Source organism: Chelonia mydas, chromosome 15 (genome assembly GCF_015237465.2).
Source record: "Chelonia mydas isolate rCheMyd1 chromosome 15, rCheMyd1.pri.v2, whole genome shotgun sequence".
Taxonomy (NCBI): domain Eukaryota; kingdom Metazoa; phylum Chordata; order Testudines; family Cheloniidae; genus Chelonia; species Chelonia mydas.
Window position 1 is genome coordinate 7,884,402 of NC_057856.1, and position 12,154 is coordinate 7,896,555.

Here is a 12,154-nt window from a genome sequence, read left to right on the forward strand (position 1 = left end):
TAGAACTCCTGAGATACTCTGTGTTTAACAGGGAACTTCAATGCTTAAAAGATACAGTAATTGTTCAACATTTTAAAGCATTAAGAGAACCTGGGCACATTGTAACCTATCAAATATATATTTTAAAAATACATTTAAAGGTATTTTTATCTACATCTGAATTCTGTGTATTTCTTGCAAAAACAGGCCACTCATCAAACCCTTAAAAATAACCAGAGCAGGCAGCTGTATTTTTTACTCAATTTTTAGTATCTGGGGTGGCATTAACTCTCTCACAAGAAGCACAGAATCCTGAACTCAAGTTCTGGCACGTAAGGAAAGAGAAAATGATTTTCCACTGTTGTGTTTTAAAACTGCATATAAATAAGTCTAACTACCCTGATTATAATTTAGGATCTTAAAGAGTTATAAATATATACTTAGAAGGCTTTTAGTTTTACTTTAATATTATTTATTTACTTTATTCTTTATGCCTTTTTTTACTTCATTATTTCCCACATGCTGCAAATCTCTCTCTCTCTCCTATTACATGACACTAATGTACTCCCTATCTTACAAATCCTTTCTTTCTAAATATACTGTACCATCAGAGATACCCTGTGATGAGGTGCACCTATTTACGGTTGTGGTCCTGTTTCAGTCAACAGCTAGCCAGTCAAAACTTAGTTTGTTTACTTTGTAGATTTTTTTACCATGAGACACATACACACACTCTAGGCTGGTAGGCCATCTTCAACTTTCTTTCTTTCTGCCTTCCTCAGCTCCTTCCTCTCTCTCTTGCCTTATGCAAAGCCCAAAGTATCACCATACTGCTCCCTCATTCTTACTTCCATTTCTTTTGGCTGTTGCCTATGAACAGTTCATTTTTAGCTAGTGAGATTACTTGTGACATCTCAGCTAAATCAGCCAATCATCTCCTTCATCTCCTAGTTTATTTGCATTGTATCTTAGTATTTTAGAATACTTAACTTTTTAAAAATTAAACCAAACTTTAGCTCTATTTTTAGATGGCACATCACCTACAAAAACACCCAACTCAAAAGACTACACTTGTATCTTACTGTATATCAGAGTCTATTATCTGTTTCTACTTTTGAATCTGTGCACAGCAAAATTTGGATCCAAAAATGTAGACACTGTTTGCCACACAGAGATTCAAATGAAGAGTCAGAAAATTGACTCATATATATGGTAAGATATATATATATATATATATGAACAGGATATTACAGTTAATTGAGATATGAGGTTATACCATATACCCCCCAACCCCAAACTATTTAAACTACTTAGTGATATGTGTGTATCAGCATATAGGTTCAGAAGAGCACATAAACACACCTATAAACATGCACATATACACGGTATAAAGATACACAGTACTCATATGAGATGGTTGAGTTCAGGATCTTGACAAAAGGAAGAAAGGAGATCAGCAGAATACAGACCCTGGACTTTAGAAAAGCAGACGGACTCCCTCAGGGAAGTGATGAGCAGGATCCCCTGTGAGGCTAATATGAGGGGGAAAAGGAGTCCAGGAGAGCTGGCTGTATTTTAAAGAAGCCTTATTGAGGTTACAGGGACAAACCATCCCAATGTGCAGAAAGAATAGCAAATATAGCAGGCAACCAGCTTGACTTAACAGAGAAATCTTCAGTGAGCTTAAACACAAAAAGGAAACTTATAAGAAGTGGAAATTTGGACAGATAACTAGGGAGGAGTATAAAAATATTGTTCGAGCATGCAGGGGTGTAATCAGGAAGGCCAAAGCACAACTGGAGTTGCAGCTAGCAAGGGATGTGAAGGGTAACAAGAAGGGTTTCTACAGGTATGTTAACAAGAAGGAGATCAGGGAAAGTGTGGGACCCTTACCGAATGGGGGAGGCAACCTAGTGACAGATGATGTGGAAAAAGTTGAAGTACTTAATGCTTTTTTCCCCCATCGATCTTCGCAGACAAGGTCAGCTCCCAGACTGCTGCACTGGGCAGCACAGTATGGGGAGGAGGTGAGCAGCCCTCAGGGGTGAAAGAACAAGTTAAGGACTATTTAGAAAAGCTGGACATGCACAAGTCCATGGGTCCAGATCTAATGGATTTGAGGGTGCTGAGGGAGTTGGCTGATGTGATTGCAGAGCCATTGGCCATTATTTTGAAAACTCGTGGCGATTGAGGGAGGTCCTGGATGATTGGAAAAAGGCAGATATAGTTCCCATCTTTAAAAAAGGGAAGAAGGAGAATCTGGGGAACTACAGATCGGTCAGCCTCACCTCAGTCCCTGGAAAAATCATGGAGCAGGTCCTCAAGGAATCAATTTTGAAGCACTTGAAGGAGAGGAAGGTGATCAGGAACAGTCAATATGGATTCACCACGAACAAGTCATGCTTGACCAACCTGACTGCCTTCTAGGATGAGATAACTGGCTCTGTGGATGAGGGGAAAGCAGTGGACGTGATATATCTTGACTTTAGCAAAGCTTTTGATATGGTCTCCAACAGTATTCTTGCCAGCAAGTTAAAAAAGTATGGACTGGATGAATGGACTATAAGGTGGATCGAAAGCTGGCTAGATCATCAGGCTCAACGGGTAACAATCAACGGCTCAATGTCTAGTTGGCAGCTGGTATCAAGCAGAGTGCCCCAGGGGTCGGTCCTGGGGCCAGTTTTGTTCAACATCTTCATTAATGATCTGGAGGATGGGATGGATTGAATCTTAGCAAGTTTGCGGGTGACACTAAGCTGGTGGGAGAAGTAGATATGCTGGAGGGTAGGGATAGGGTCCAGAGTGACCTAGACAAATTGGAGGATTGGGCCAAAAGAAATCTGATGAGGTTCAACAAGGACAAGTGCAGAGTCCTGCACTTAGGATGGAAGAATCCCATGCACTGCTACCGGCTGGGGACTAACTGGCTAAGTGACAGTTCTGCAGAAAAGGACCTTGGGATTACAGTGGACAAGAAGCTCGATATGTGTCAACAGTGTGCCCTTGTTACCAAGAAGGCTAATGGTATATTGGGCTGCATTAGTAGGACCGTTGCCAGCAGACCAAGGGAAGTGATTATTCCCCTCTATTTAGCACTGGTGAGGCCACATTTAGAGTATTGTGTCCAGTTTTGCCGCCTCCAACCCCCCCCCCACACACACACACAGAAAGGATGTGGACAAATTGGAGAGAGTCCAGCGGAGGGCAAGGAAAATGGTTAGGGGGCTGAGACACATGACTTACGAGGAGAGGTTGAGGGAACTGGCGTTATTTAGTCTGCAGAAGAGAAGAGTGAGGGGGGATTTGATAGCAGCCTTCAACTATCTGAAGGGGGGGGTTCCAAAGAGGATGGAGCTAGGCTGTTCTTAGTGGTGGCAGATAACAGAACAAGAAGCAATGGTCTCAAGTTGCAGTGGGGGAGGTCAAGGTTGGATATTAGGAAAAACTATTTCACTAGGAGGGTGGTGAAGAATTGGAATGGGTTACCTAGGGAGGTAGTGGAATCTCCATCCTTAAAGGTTTTTAAGGCCCGGCTTGACAAAGCCCTGGTTGGGACAATTTAGTTGGTGTTGATCCTGCTTTAAGCAGGGGGTTGTACTAGATGACCTCCCAAGGTCTCTTCCAACCCTAATCTTCTATGATTCTATGATATACAGAGTAAGAACTTTAGCTATACCATGCTGTGAAACTTGAAGCCCTGAACGACTTCACAATAAAAATTCATAGATTTATACTTTTTGTATTTGTCATACAGCTCACATTCAGCATGTGACTGGACTTCAGAAAAGCAGACTTTAACAAAGTCAGAGAACTGGTAGGTAAGGTCACATGACAAGAAAATCTATGGGATAAAAGCAATCAGGCAGTTTCTCAAAGAGACAATATTAAAGACACAACTGCAAACTATTCCAATTCCAAGGAAAGTCAGGAAGAATAGTACGAGGCTGATATGGCTCCATCAAGAGCTCTATAATGACCTGAAAATCCAAAAGGAATTGTATAAAAAGTGGAAACGTGGAAGACTTGCTAAGGAGGAGTTCAAAAGAATAGCACAAGCTAGGGATAAAACCAGAAAGACTAAGGCACAAAATGAGCTACACCTAGCAAGGGATATAAAAGGCAACAAGAAGAAGTTCTTTAAATACACTAGGAGCCAGAGAAAGATGAAGGAAAGCATAGATCCTCAATTTAGCAGGGAAGGAGCGCCAATAACTGATGAGATCAAGAAGGCTAAGCCTATTTTGCTTCAATGTTCATTAAGAAGGTTAATAGTGACCATATACTCAATAAAATTAATATTAACAACCAGGATGAAGGAATGCAAGCCAAAATAGGGAAAGAAATGGTTAACGAATATTTAGATGAGTTAGATATATTCAAGTCTGCAGAGCTTGATGAAATTCATCCTTGGGTACTCTGAAACAATCTCAGAACTGTTAGCAATTATCTTTGAGAACTCATGGAGGATGGGTGATGTCCCAGAGGACGGGAGAAGGGCAAACTTAGTAGCTAGCTTTAAACAGAGGAACAAAGAGGATCCAGGGAATTATAGACCAATCAGCCTAACTTCAACACCTGAAAAAATATGGCAACAATTATTAAACAATCTGTTTGTAAGAACCTAGATGACAGTAGGGTTAAAAGGAATAGCCAGCATGGGATTGTCAAGAACAAATCATGCCAAAACAACCTAATTTCCTTCTTTGGCAGGGTTACTGGTTGCAGGGGAAAGGGGAGAAGCAATAGATGTGACATATCTTGATTTCACTAAGGCTTTTGACACAGTGCCACATGACATTCTCTTAAGACAACTAGGAAAACACAATCTGAATGAAATAATTAAAAGGTGGCTCCCCAACTGGTTGAAATACCATATTCAACCAGTAGTTATCACTACTTTCCTGTCAAACTGCAAGAGCGTATCTAGTGGTCCCACTGGGGTAAGTCCTGGGTCTGGTACTGTTCAATATTTTCATTAAAGACTTGGATAATGGAACAGAGAACATACTTATAAAATCTGTGGATAACACCAAATTGGAGGAGTTGCAAGCACTTTGGAGGGCAAGATTAGAATGCAAAACAACCTTGAGAAATTAGAGAACTGGTCTGGAATCAACAAGATAAAATTCAGTAACAACAAGTGCAAGGTACTTCACTTAGGAAGGAAAAACTACATGCACAACTACAAAATGGGGAATAACTGGCTAGGTGGTATTACTGCTATAAAGGATCTGGGTGTTATAGTGGATCACAAATTGAATATCAATTGTGACACGGTTGCAAAAAAAGGCTAATGTCATTCTTGGATGTATCAACAGGAGTGCTGAATATAAGAGACAAGAGGTGATTTTCCCACTCTATTTGGCATTGGTGAGGCCTCAGATGGAGTACTGTGAACCATACTTTACGTGGCTAGGAAAGATGTGGACAAATTGGAGAGTACAGAGGAAAGCAACAGAAATGATAAAAAGTTTAGAAAAGCTGTTCTCTAAGGAAAGGTTAAAAAAACTGGGCCTGTTTAGTCTTGAGAAAAGAAGACTGAGGGGGGACTTGATAACAAGCTTGAAATATGCTAAAGGCTGTTATAAAAAGGACAGTGATCAGGAGGGATAGCTCAGTGGTTTGGGCATTGGTCTGCTAAACCCAGGGTTGTGAGTTCAATCCTTGAGGGGGCTATTTAGGGATCTGGGGCAAAAATTGGCGATTGGTCCTGCTTTGAGCAGGGGGTTGGACTAGATGACCTCCTGAGGTCCCTTCCAATTCTAATATTTTATTTAATTGTTCCCATGGACACTGAAGGTTGGAGAAGACGTAATGGACTTAATCTGCAGCAAGGGAGATATATGTTAGATATTAGGAAAAACCTAACTATAAGGGCAGTTAAGTTCTGGAATACGTTTCCAAGGGAAGTTACGGAATCCCCATCATTGCAGCTTTTTAAGAAAAGTTTGACATGGTCTGTGTGTTTTTGGTCCTGCCTCAGCACTGGGGGCTGGACTTGATGACTACTCAACGTCCCTTCCAGCCCTACATTTCTATTATTCTGTTATTCAAGTTACTAGTTTGCATTGTAATTTATATTGTTTCTGCATGATTGTCCAATGCCCTTGTCACTAAGCCCTAGTATGTTTAGTTTGCAACTGACTTGGGTTCTTTTAAGCAGAATGTTTAAAGTCAATATTCAATCTGCGTAACTGGAAGGGACACTATAGACGGATGTGATTTTAAGAATCCACTGAGATAATAAACATGAACTGTTCCAAGACAAGCTGCTAACAGATGAAAGTTGTCCAAAATTTCATTGCTTAGCATACTGTAACGATCCTGCATGCATGACTCCATTTAGAGCATCTTCTGTGAATCCAAACCATAATTCCTACACTGAGGTTTAAATTAAAAAACATGCCAGTACTTCTGAAATCAGGGAATGTATTAATAAATAAATTTTGGTGACTGGCAAATCTCTAAAGTCAAATGATGCAAAGAGCATAATCCAGAACTGATCTACACAAAAAATTTTTGTGACTTCATAGTAACCTTTGTGGCAACTAAGTGTACAGTCATGTAGTATCATGACCTGCATGAGGATCAAAAAAAGGTAGATGAACTTCTTGCAAATAAAGATGTAGTTTACATGCAAATGTCTCCAGTAAGAGTGTACTGGATAATGGAAGTATATAAAATATGTAGCATAATAACAAAATGGAAGTCCAGAACCTCAACTAGTGTAAATTACTTAGCTCTACTGAAGTCAAGTACAATCCTTGGTGTCAGCTGTCACATAAGTGTGGACCCTGCTGGGATTCAAACTGTTATGAGCCTCAGATGCTCGGGATGAGTTTCCTTCATTCAGAAGAAACACGCAACTCCACTGGTCAGCGAGTTTTACATGTCCCCTTCTTTGTCCCATCCACATCCCATGAGAGTTCATTACATCCTCCAGCTACAGAGCCTGACCTTTTACCTTAAGCTGCAGAGACTCATTCTTTTTTTTCCTGGAGGTCCTTGGTTCAATACCCACTATGTTGGTCAATAAAATGACCATCATTCAGATACTGGCATTGTTCCAATATTAATGCTTAATAAATTATATGGTGTTTTTCATGTTTGTAATACTTTACAATGATTAACTAATTAATCCCTACATCCCCCTTAAGCAAGTATCCAATTAAGAACTCTGACAAGGCCTAATCCCTTCTACAGTCTCAGGTGTCCACAGTCTCATAAATGCAATAGATTTCCAATAAACTGGGCTGAAAGTAACTCTCACAAAACTGGTAACTCTTCTGTTCCGTGAACTCATGTGAAAGTCCCCGTGTTCTACTCATTAGCGTATTCTCTCTCTTTTTTCTGCTGCTGTTCACACATTTATCCCCCAGCAATCATAATCTATGCAAAAATGAAAGCACACTATGCTGGAATACAGCTTAGTAAGTAACACCTCAGATGGTTCAAAGATTAAATTGACAAGAGATTATGGAACACTGCAATTCACTGAATCAGTTAAAGAATATTTAAAATGAGTTTTCAATAGGATGATTCAGGTCTCTTTGCTAGGTTTATTGCTTACCTATGATGGCCTGCTCTGGGGAAGTGGGTGGAGTGAGCGGCATCCCACAATTACTGGAATCTTTCATGCTGCCAAGTCCCTGCTGACCCACACTGATGTGCCCTCCAGCACTGGCAGCACTCTGAGACAGGGGGATGTCATTCTGAGAGATGAGAACAAAAGCTGAAGGATACACCATACGTACGCCGCCTATAAAGAATAAGAACAGGGAGAAGAAAATAAGTCTTTTAAATTCTCCATTGATTATTCAGCTACCCAGGCTGGCCTTGATTGGTTTCAACATGCACTAGACAAACCTTACTAGTCAAAATATAAAAGATCTAAAGAAGTTTTCAGCCTGCATATTCATTCCTACATATTCATCCATCCTTTTATGACTAATAGGGAGCAGAAATAAGAAGCTTAATATTGTAATAATAGCATCAGGGATACAGGGAGTAAGAACCTTGAGGCAAGATAACTAGTCAGAATGCTCCAGTGTCAAGAGAGCCACAAAACCAGATAGGGAAATTATAAAGGTTGTTTCTGATTAATTAGATTTTTTTTTTTTTTAAATTATGAGGTGGAAATGTTCTTTAGGCAAAATACTAAATCTCACCAACAATGATTTCAACTGCCACAGGGAAATCGTCATCATATCCCAATTCCTCTTCCTCTTTCAGCCCCTCCTTCTTCTTCAGCACCATGGGGTAGAAATACTGCCATTCCTCAATCAATTTACGGGTTGCTGGGTCTGACATCTTGTATGCTTGGCCCGTCAATGTACCATTTAAACCATAAGGACTCAACAGAACTGAAAAATAGAACATACAATATGTGGATTTCAACTACAGAGCAACCACATCCCACTTCCCCTAGATTCATTCCCAGTCTTGTTTGAACTGTGATTTTAGATAGCTCTTTGCATTTTGTTTATTTTCCAAATATAGTGCACACAACTTCACTTCGTAAAATAATGGAATAAATATTAAGAGGGATAAAAATAACTATACATCAATGGAATAACAGAAGACACACACTGGACCGTCGCTATAGCGCGGATTTGTGTATAGCGCGGTTGAGGCGATGGATCCCAAATTAAAATATTTAAATTGGGATCCATGGCAACACGTCCCCCACATTAACACGGGACCACGCACGGATCCAGAACCCCGGGCTATAGTGAGGGTCCAGTGTACTTCTGAAGACATCCTGTAATACAGGTTTCAGAGTAACAGCCGTGTTAGTCTGTATCCACAAAAAGAAAAGGAGTACTTGTGGCACCTTTTCTTTTTATCCTGTAATACACTATGTAATACTTTTAAAAAAAATTTAATGTAAGTGCAATGTTTTCTTTTCCAAATTGCACAGGGCATTTTTATGGCTTACAACACTACACTGTAACCTAGAAATCTGTAACTTTAAGACTATATCAGGTACGTCTCTTTTTATATATTTTAAATGCTCGTTCTTCTCTTTGGTTATGCTCTGTATTTTCACCTTTCTTTCTAAAAAATCTGCATTTTGACAAATGCGTTGCACCACAAACAGCACACTGAAGGAAAAATAAAATGAGGGACTGTCACTCAGACAAAAAAACTCCAGTTCAATCAAATAATCTATGTTATCATAATCAATTATTTGTACTGCAGTAGCATTTAAGAACACTACCCAGAGACCAGAGCCCACTGGACCTTGTGACACTGTGCCATGATATAAAATGTTCATACACACCTTTTCAATAACAGATCTTACAACAAAAATTACAGTTTGTTTTGTTGTACTTATTTCAGAAAATATTTGAATCTGATGAAGTTAATGACTAGAAAAACCTGGAAAACATGACCTAACATTTATTTACAGCTAGCTATCGTACTAAAAATCTTAACAGGATTTTACCCCATGCCCCCAGTTTCCTGAGGGGAACTTTAATTCTATTTTAAAAATTACTGAGTTTTGTTTCTTATTCATTTCTGGATCTGTTTCCTGACACCATCACTGGGGCCAAATTAGGGGGTTTTGATACATAGGCATTAAAATAGGCACATAAACCACATGTTCTGCAAGTCTTTATATTTCCAGAGCTGCCACAGTCAAAAGTGCACTTACCTTGGAATGGTGCAGGTGAGGACTGGGCCATGTGGATATGCTCCTCATTGATCAGGTAGATTGGCTGGTGTTGGGCAATCTCCACGCTTGTGCACACGTTGCTTTCCCCATGAAGGAAGAATGTGAAGGCGCAAGACAAATGTTCACTGGATAAAAAGAAATAAAAAACTGGTTCACTAGCATATCAATGAATGTGGGGGAAGAGAGGACAGATTTTGTAGCAGAAGGGGGCCAGATTGGGTTGAAAACCCAGTTCTGTTGTTTCACTTAAGTAAACTGAACTCAGAACCACTGAAGATGACAATTACCAACTTCTGGCTAATGATGGAACAGTATTGACATTAACCTCAGAGACTCATTTTCCTACCCATTTCAATTAAAGAAAGCTCACTACAAACAGCTGTCTGCAAGCAGAAGGCTTCAAGAAGTCAAAATACTGTCTTCAGGATGAAAAGGAAAGAGAACTCTTAGGACCAGAAATGAACTTCAACAGGAATAGGGAGGAAGAACCATTATTTATATGCCGAGGAAATATTGTTTTTTTTTTAAAAGGCACAGAGACTTGCTCAGAAGGCAACGATCTCAATAAACTGGTGGTCCAGGCCATCCATGACACTGCCATACATCATCAAGAATAATGCTCAGTAAATAATAATGAAAATAAAATTTTCCCACTTAATCCACCACATAGAATTGCTTTGCATTATGTTACAGCTAATCATTTGCTTAAATGTTGCTAATTGTAACACCACACTTTTTAAACAAACAAAAACCAGCCAAACAACAACAAAAAAATCCATACAATTTTGCATTTTTTGTCTTCAATACAATCAGCTGAAAATGTACAGAACTGAATTTGTATTGTTCAGATAAATTATTGTAGGACTACAGTGGCAAGGCATTCTTTAACAGTTGTTGGCTTTGGCACTAAGCCAGCCACAACATAACTACCTTCAACTAAGGAAATAACACCAGCAACTGTAACAATTTCACTTCACAGTTTAAATCAACTAACTGCAGCATTGCAGTAAACTCTTTTTGAATAGTTGAACTGATAGTCTGGAACAGGATGCTGTTTAATCTCCCTAAATCTCTAAGTCATTCTGCACTTTTTGTAAAACAAGTATTTGTCCTTAAAATAAAAGTTATGCTTCTGTTTAAAGGTTCGCAACTGATGCCATAAAAAAGGAAAAAGTTCACTCTAGAAAATCTGGGGGCAGGTTATTTTAAGAAGCATCAAAATGGAAGGTGGCTAAACTTCTATTCAATGTCCTCAGCATTGCACACCCTGTGTTTAGTAGCACTCTGTATCATTCAGCAATGGGAACTAGCAAGTTTTACTTGATTTCCATATGGCAACAGAAAAGACATTTTAAGTTTACTGCTCTACCACTGGTACAGTAGATTTAAACTATCCACTAAATTTTTACAGCAAGCTGTAAAGGGGAAAGGAAATGGGTCATAGATTCACGGTATTTCTATTCAGTTACTCTGCTGGGGGGGGGAGGGGGGAGAAGAGAAAACCCCAAAACAAAACCAAACTCTCAGCTCATATAACAAATAAAATCATAAACATAACCCAAAATATGTAATCAAAAATAATATTAGTCTCTGGACAAAGGATGATGCCCTTTTATATACATAGACTTTAATTGCAAAATGATGAAAAGTCTGGTCTAAGATCAAGTGGAGATAGTCTCGGCAAAGAGTTCAGCGAGCAACAGGTCAGACTTTCTAAAGTAGCTAGAAAAGCTATGTGTGAAGAAATCATTTTGAACTCTGGTCTTTAGGATATTACACAGGAATCCTTCTGATTCTACAAGCATCCTACAGTTTTGCCTGTGAAAGTCCTGCTTGCCTTCCATTGAAGTGAAGGAAAAATAGCCATCTGGGACCAGATATTGACTCTTTCAAGCCTCTTGCAAAGCAGTCAGGCGTGAACAAGTCATATTCATCTCACACAACATTCACGGCCTTCTATAAACATTGTCAGAGTAAGAAATAGACAAAATGGAAATTTAGGAAGATATTGGCTTCACAAAGCCCTGGCTGGGATGATTTAGTTGGGGATTGGTCCTGCTTTGAGCAGGGGGTTGGACTAGATGACCTCCTGAGGTCCCTTCCAACCCTGATATTCTATGAATCTATGATAAAGATACATATGTTTCCACAGTGGAGAGAATATAGTACATTGCACCTTTTGTCATCAGTGAACCAGATGACATCAAAATAAACTAAGCATTAACATCAACAGACTAAATAAGCATAACTTCAGATAACTCAAAGAAATAACATATGGAACATGAATTACAGGGAGAGTGAAAATATAGGAAGGATTCCATTTCATGTTTCTGAAAACGTAACATTCTAAGATAACTAGCCCATTATTCATATATTGTACCCTAGCAGACAGTTACAAGTTTGATTAAAAGAAAAGGAGTACTTGTGGCACCTCAGAGACTAACAAATTTATGCTCATATAAATTTGTTAGTCTCTAAGGTACCACAAGTACTCTT

The 12,154-nt window shown here is 39.3% G+C and overlaps 1 protein-coding gene across 3 annotated transcripts in view; it reads right to left on the minus strand.

Moving 5' to 3' along the window:
- The window catches only part of MED13L (mediator complex subunit 13L), a 428,751-nt gene that overhangs the window by 85,454 nt on the left and 331,143 nt on the right, over positions 1–12,154 (minus strand). For all 3 annotated transcript variants that reach the window (XM_043529751.1, XM_007071902.4, XM_037878503.2), the window contains exons 5-7: positions 9,638–9,783; positions 8,148–8,342; positions 7,550–7,738 (exon numbers count right to left, since the gene is read on the minus strand). In XM_043529751.1, coding sequence (XP_043385686.1) covers positions 7,550–7,738; positions 8,148–8,342; positions 9,638–9,783 — 530 coding nt within the window. The remainder of the gene's footprint in view (positions 1–7,549; positions 7,739–8,147; positions 8,343–9,637; positions 9,784–12,154) is intronic.